Source organism: Rhododendron vialii, chromosome 1a (genome assembly GCF_030253575.1).
Source record: "Rhododendron vialii isolate Sample 1 chromosome 1a, ASM3025357v1".
NCBI lineage: Eukaryota > Viridiplantae > Streptophyta > Magnoliopsida > Ericales > Ericaceae > Rhododendron > Rhododendron vialii.
The window spans coordinates 8,707,407-8,714,649 of record NC_080557.1 but is presented as its reverse complement, the minus strand read 5'-3'; the positions used below and the strand labels follow the sequence as shown (position 1 = coordinate 8,714,649).

General features: G+C 40.5%; 1 protein-coding gene across 1 annotated transcript; it reads right to left on the bottom strand.

Moving 5' to 3' along the window:
• Positions 1-2,612: 2,612 nt before the first annotated feature.
• LOC131316261 (heme oxygenase 1, chloroplastic) lies at positions 2,613-6,990 on the bottom strand. The gene is made up of 4 exons (XM_058345576.1): positions 6,385-6,990; positions 4,695-4,918; positions 3,481-3,588; positions 2,613-3,003 (listed from the first exon to the last, which is right to left on the bottom strand). Exons 1-4 carry the CDS (start codon positions 6,809-6,811, stop codon positions 2,911-2,913), a joined length of 852 nt encoding a protein of 283 aa, XP_058201559.1. The 5' UTR covers positions 6,812-6,990; the 3' UTR covers positions 2,613-2,910.
• Between the last annotated feature and the right edge of the window lie 253 nt (positions 6,991-7,243).

Below are 7,243 nucleotides of genomic sequence, written 5' to 3'. Positions count from 1 at the left end.
AAATTTTGTAGTACTACTCTCCATCCAGTGAGGACATGGCCAAAGCTTTCCACAATATATATAGCCACCAAAGACAAAAAGGAAACATAATCTGAGCGTATCTAATAAATCACTTCCTTAATTGATTCTCATAATTTGGGAAAAATTAAAAATAGGTTGGACACATGCTAATTACTTATAATAAAATCTACTTTCGCTGCAAAAATTAAAAGGCTAGAACTAATACTTTCACGTTGCGGCCCCTAAAAATCAATATCAATATGAGCTTAATTGCATTCCGTTTACCCCTCAACAAGGCCATTAAATTAATATAATGTTGTCACGTGATATCACGGTAAAGCCCAAAAGAAAATCTTAACATGAGCCTTGCATTCAGCCGACCCGCCAACGAGTGCACCGCCGTTGTCGCCGTAAAAACCCACCGTCACGTTGTTGCAAGAAATCGTCATGCACCTGGATTTGAGCCAACGCACTGTACCAATGTACCATTCACAGCCACGGTGAAGTTCACGGCCCCACCGTCCTTCAAATCGTCATAAATGTCACTAACGACGTTATTATCAACGGGCAATATTGTAGCCATGCTCGCTGCCACCAACCCCCTTGTCTTCCTTATGTAGATGGAAAGGAGACACGGACGCGGATGAGATAGAAACTCCGTGGTAGAGCAGCGAAACCTCAAGTTGACCGTAAGAGGTCGGGTCCCATAGGGTGGGGTTTCAGACGAGAAAAGTGATTTTCCAATCAGAATCAAGAAGGAGGAGATTTGAAACTTGGGCGAAGAATATCTTCCGATGAGCATCTCGCAACAGAATACAACCCACCAAACTAACGACAGCCCGCAGTAGCAGTATTTCACAATGCGACAGATACGGTCGTTAACTGGTTCACGGTCAGGGGAAGAAGAGTTGGTTGTGCTCGAGACGGGTGATTCTCTTGTATTTGCCATTAATGTTGATCACTAAGATCGATCGATCGATGAACGTACAGCAAGAGAATTTTAAGTTAGCGATCTATGGAGTAGGAAGTGAGTACAGCTTCGTGCACCTCCAAAAGTTCTCCTTTATATAAGTTGTCGATCCACGAATGTTAAACAAGGCATAACCAGAACCATAACAAGGCAAAACTTGGTTGGTTTTGGTTATGCCTTGGTTAGTTTTTGGACATGTCTTGGTTATGCCTTGTTATAGTTTTATTATGCTTGTAATGGATTTTAGTTATGCTCATAATTATTTTGTTATGCCAAAAGTTATGATGTCTTGGGAGACACCGAAGTATTTCCCAAAAAAGAAAGGTAAGTAAGAACATGCCCATCAAATAAGGAGATTTCTCGTGTATAATTCTGTAAATAGAAACATAGAAGGAAGTTACTGGAAAAGTAGAAAGAAACGGATCAAAAAGAAAACAAAATACAGGGAGAGAAAGTTATAATTCGATCCAGGATGCACTTCTTGTAGTGCACCCTGCACAGCAAATCCAAATTGTTCATATCGGTAATAAATGATTCATATATGTTTGTTAATTTTGATCGGTAATAATTATCTTTGATCAGTAAAAGATACTTAACAAACATACATGAACCATTGATTGTCGAGATGGACAGTTCTGATCTGCCCTGCAGCGTGCACTATAGGAGAGTGCCCTGTAGGATTTCCAATTCCACCAGGACTCTCCTTGTCCTATTTTCCACTTGGCAGGCTTGTCGGTGTTGGGAATCGAACCAAACACATAGACGCACAATAGCATGAAGAATATCCAGCAAAACCACAATTTAGATGAGGTTTGAGAATGAATCTTTAAGTCTCCCATTTTGATTCAGGAATAAGTTGTGAAGTGGGTGCGAGTATGCATTCCTACAAAAATCAGCAGAGTTGGATTGGCGAAATTGCAGGGCTTAAGCGAGTACTAATCAAGCTTCATAGACCCAACAGTAGGGAGTCGGGTTGTGTTCAGATTATTATGAAGTTAAGTTCATAAATTTAACGAGTATAAAAAAAAAAAACGAACGCGTGTAACATGTGCTTCAAAAACGAAAATGATGTTGAGTAGCTTGGTTTGTCTTGCACGTTTTACAGTCACCAAATGCAAACCGGAGAGGACCAGAGAGGCTCTCTACAGGGAGAGGAGCGAACACTTGAATGCTAACAATGTAACAATGTTCTGGATTGTCTGATTCAATGATGCAATCCCTTCCACCCCTCATAGCCTCCATTGAGCAAGCCACGCGAGGAGCCAACTAGCCAACGAGCAGATAGCTGGATGTATTCTTCGATAACGCATGGTGTGCGAACCAGCTGACACACACCTCAACTTATTCATGGAGGACCAATCAACTGTCTAGGAGTGCAGATTAGAGCCGAAGTAAAATCCCATATGAACGGACCCCACGAGAGTTGATCATCATATGAGTTTGTATGCCACTCTGGCAGAGTTATTTTGAAGATAAAAGATTTGCATTATTGTGCTGTTTGGATGCCGAATGCAATGGGAATCAAATAATCAAATATATAAAACTATGTCCTGGTTTTGGGAAAATAATGATGCGAGGAAACCAAATCTGATACGAAGTAATAGAAAACACAGTTTTCCTAATCATGAAGATGTCGCAGTGAGAGAGGAAAAGATTCGTCTTTCAAATGAAATGCTCTAGATCAAGGTAAAAATAAACATCATTATCAAAGATAATTACACGGACATTAGCGCTCCGAAAGTAACCATAAGAATCGGAACAATTAGATGTTATGACTTTCCGAAGCTGACACTTTCATACCTTGAATGAAGTTCTGCTTATGCACAATTGAAAATAAACAACAGCAGGAGGAGAAGATGAAACACTTGTGAGTACGAATAAATGTTAGAGCTCGCCCCCATTACTTGCAGAAGTAAACAACCAGCAGCACTATTTGCGCATCATGACAATATCAAACGGAGGATATCTCCTGAGAACTTGAATGACTTCTCCGTTTCTTCCAAACAATGGTTCTTTTCCTCTCTAGTCCAGCTCTGATGGAAACACAGGGTTTTTGTGAGAAACCAGAAAGATGTACAACGTAAGTGCACACAAAAAATCATTAAGCTCTGTTTGTTTCGCCAGAAATGGTTTTCCTATAAATAAAAAAAAATTGAGAAAATTTTCCACGGAAAACTGGTTTATTGTATTTGGTTGCATGGAAATAATGGTGCTAATGGCTATGAGAGAGATGGTCTTGGTGGTGGCAGAGGCTGTGGAGGTGGGTGGCAGGGCGCTGGTTGGGGTAGAATGATAGTGAAGTGGTATACCAATCATCTGGTAAATGTTACTACGATTTTGCCAAAATCAACTCATTTTTCTTTGACCACACTAACATTTACTGTTGACGATCGTTTTCCATCGCACCAAACGTCATAAAATACATTCCTTGGAACATAGTTTCCACCAAAACAAACAGTGTGCTACATCAAAACATTCAAGGTAATTAAAAGCAGCAGTAAGAGAACTACCTCAGCAACTCTATTCAGCTTATCCCTCACATTTTGCAACAGTTGGGAAAGGTCACCATTCCACTTGTAGAATTCCAGTTCCTTCTTGTTTAGTATCTTTTCAGCTACCTAAAAGAGGGCAAACAAAACTGCTCCATCAGAAACTTGACAATTCAATTGAACTTTCTTCGTTTACGGTAAGTAAAACTAGATTGTCAAAGGAATCGTTGCTGTGATCCGATGAAAACGGGCAAGCATGCGTGAATGACCAGATAGCATCAAGGATCAAACTTCGTTTCAGTGCTTCAATTCAGCAAAGGTAGTAATGGAAAAAGTACAGGAAACTTTTAAGTTTAAACAGAACAAAAAGAAGGGAATTGAAAATAGATAAAATGTTTAGAAACATTAATTAGAAGTTATCTAGGTGACTGGGTGCATGCGGCCTAATAACTGATATTCAAGCACACTTTAGATAAACAAAATGATCCAGTATTGTGTAAAAGTGAAAATGTATGAAATAAAAAGGGAAATGGTATCATGAAAAGAAATTGTCATGTACTGTCAGTGACACTTCAAATTCATGTTGACACACTATTGTGCTATTTGTTTTGCTGTATTCTGTTGTCTTACATTGGATAAACTAAAATATAGTTATTCCACTAGTATTTTCAGTTCATCCCTCGAGAAATTGAAAACTAATCCTTAAATAGCATCCTAATATAGTAGCAAGGGTCAAGGATCCCAAACAAACGGGGTTAATAAGCTGCACCACAAATTTGTTCTCAAGCAAACAGTCAAACAACATATTCTAAATGTTACAGATGCTGCGAAACAGGTTCAGTTACAGGAGCAGATATAAATCTTCAGATTTTACAATCAACACTAGAGCCTTACCTTTTTTTTTCTCCTCTCTTCTTTTCTTTTCTTTTTTTGTTTTGACATGCTCTAGAGCCTTACTTCACTTGCTTTATGTAATGGTAATTCTTAGGATTTTCAAGTCTCAGGAAATGAGGAGACTATGGAAACCACTTCACCTTTCACAAAATGCCCATATGACTGTTTTAATTGCATAACACATATAATGATCCAATAATCCACTCCTATGCTTTATAAAAGGCTAAAAGAGGTCAAGAAATTATAAGGAAAACAGCCCAGGATGAGTTGTTTAGAGTATACTGTTCGCATAACAAATTAACAATCTGTGTTCAATATAATTCCCCAAGTTAATTACATACCTTTTTCCCGATCATTCGACCACCAGCGGTGTGGGCAAAGTAAATATTGTAGAAGTGACAGATGAATGCTTGGGGATCCTTCTCCGATAATTCCCGAAGGTAATTAGCATAGGTAACACCAGGAGATGACGGTTCAGGAATAGTATGACCTTGCTCTTTAAACCATTCCAAATCTTTTGCCAGACTTTCTGACCTTTCTAGTCCAGTGTTCCTGAACTCAGCATCTGTGACAAAAGCAACAAGATAGTCTAAGGCAAAGAAGGCAGATAATTTTAAGCAACCTCAGTGAAGGAGAGGAACCAAATTAGAACATTAACAAGAACAAGATACCATCCTGATAGATGACAGAACGAAAAGAAACAAGCAAGAAGTTTGTAATAAGTGCCCCTTTATACTTTTTCCATTGAAGTACATCCTCAGTTGCACGAAGAGGGGGCGGGAGCGGACTTCCATCGACTGACAATCGGGCCCATCGTTCTTGGAATTTACCATTTGATTGATTTCATTATTGTAGTGGGTTTGTATCTACATTCGGCCTTCTTTACACACCTGAGAGCCTTCCTGACTCTAGGCCCTTCTATCCCAACATTGAGGTAGCCCAGCTAACTTAATTGTAGATGTACACAAGGATCCCAAATCCCAATCAAGAAAAATCTATTACATCTTCCCTCCATCTTATACTCAAGTTTCACAAATCACAAGCCACCTATAGTTCTTGAAATCGGACACTAATCCCCTTTAATTTGAAATCCACAAGTTTCCAGTAGGAGCCTGAGGATCCATTTGAATACTTACAGATTTCAATCAAGGGATTTGACGTTCAACTTTGACAAAAATATAAGAGCTTTACTTTTTGGTAGCTCTTGAAATTGAAGTAAAACACATGGATTGGAAGTAGAAGAGAGTAATTTGCTGGGATCATTGTATACCTCCAATCCCTGGCATGAAGGACTTCAAATTATTCTTCGTATGTAGTTATCTAGAATCCAATCTAACGGAGCCCTCAAATTCAGTTTTGAAACCCCTATGCAAATGATGAAATTCGAATTTGAGCTATTCTTAAGCACCAAACATGTCAAATCCCTTGCTATCAAATATAAGCCTATCCAAACACACCGTAAGGGTAATTTCACAAAAGGTCTGGATTCTCTCTAGTAAGTGTCTAGACTCTAGACAACGCAACAGTTTTCACAAAATGCACGCTCCTACCGGTATGAATTTTTTGCCGAATCCTTGTGAGATAGCTCCAGCAAATACGGGACAGATACCGGGGAGGATCCTTTTCCTTTACAAAAAATAGAGACTAGTCAAGTGACACCCTACAAGTAAGCAGAACAACAACATAACCTAACCAAATCCAGAAAGGCAGAAATAACCACCAAAAACACATCAAAACAGAATACCCATTAAAAAAACCACCCAGTTCGTGCTAAACTAAATGGACTACGACTAACGACAATAGTCAAGTTGTTTCCTCTAATGGCACTACCTGACCTGCCAAGAAATCCATGAAAACATGGCCTACCGGCTCAAGTTGTTTCTTCTAAATGGTACTACTACTACTTGCCCAGAAATCCGTAAAAACATGAGCTTTAGTCCTTTTAGTTTAAATGGAATGCACCGGTCAAAATCACAAAAACCCGTTAATCATATAACCAAAACCTCAATAATCAAAAACTCAAACCCTTACATTCAGGAAAAGCAGGTCTTTCCACAATCCCCTCAAGCGTCTCAAACACCAACTTACTGTCCACAAGAAACCTCAAGTACCCATCAACACTGGGCTCCCACTTCGCCATCGGCGGGCCCTCAGCCTCCTTTTCCCCCTCCTTGGCTTGATCCCTCGTGTGCAATTTCATCGCCACAAACCTCATCTCCTCAACAAACCCCTTCGCCTCGCCCGGGTACCGCTTCTTCGCCGCCGTCGCCGCCGCCGCTGCCTTCACCACCACCGCCGTATTCATCTTCGCCCTCGTCGCCGAAGGGCCGCCAACGGAGGAAGATTTGGCGGCAGGATTGGGGTTCGGGAAGACCATGATGGGGGTGCTGGGGGGTTTTCTGAGTTGGGTTTTGGTGAAGAGGGGTTGGGATTGAGAGATGGGTGTGAGAGAAGACATAGTTGGTTATAAGGAAGAGTGTTTTGACTTTGTTGGGTTTATTGGAGTGAGAAGAGGGACAGGACAGCGGAAGGGTGTTGGGTGGGAGAAGAGAAGAGTGACGGAGAGAGAGAGAGAGGATGGCTTGGGATGGCTGTTCACGTACCCTTGAAGCCAAAGCGAGGGGTACAGTATCTAGGAATTTTTATGGGAATCATCTTTGAGACGGGGGACAGTATGCGTATTGATCCATCCGGGCCGTCCATATTTGATAATGGACGGCACAGATTTCAACTCGGCAATGCTAAGGACACATCAGGTGTGGCACACTTTAGTTACACCCCTCTCACATACAGGTAGGGCCCGCTCCCGATGTGCCTCTAGCATTTTTGAAAATAGATAGATGGAATAAATTTCATTTCGACAATGAATAGATAAACGATTGAGATCTGT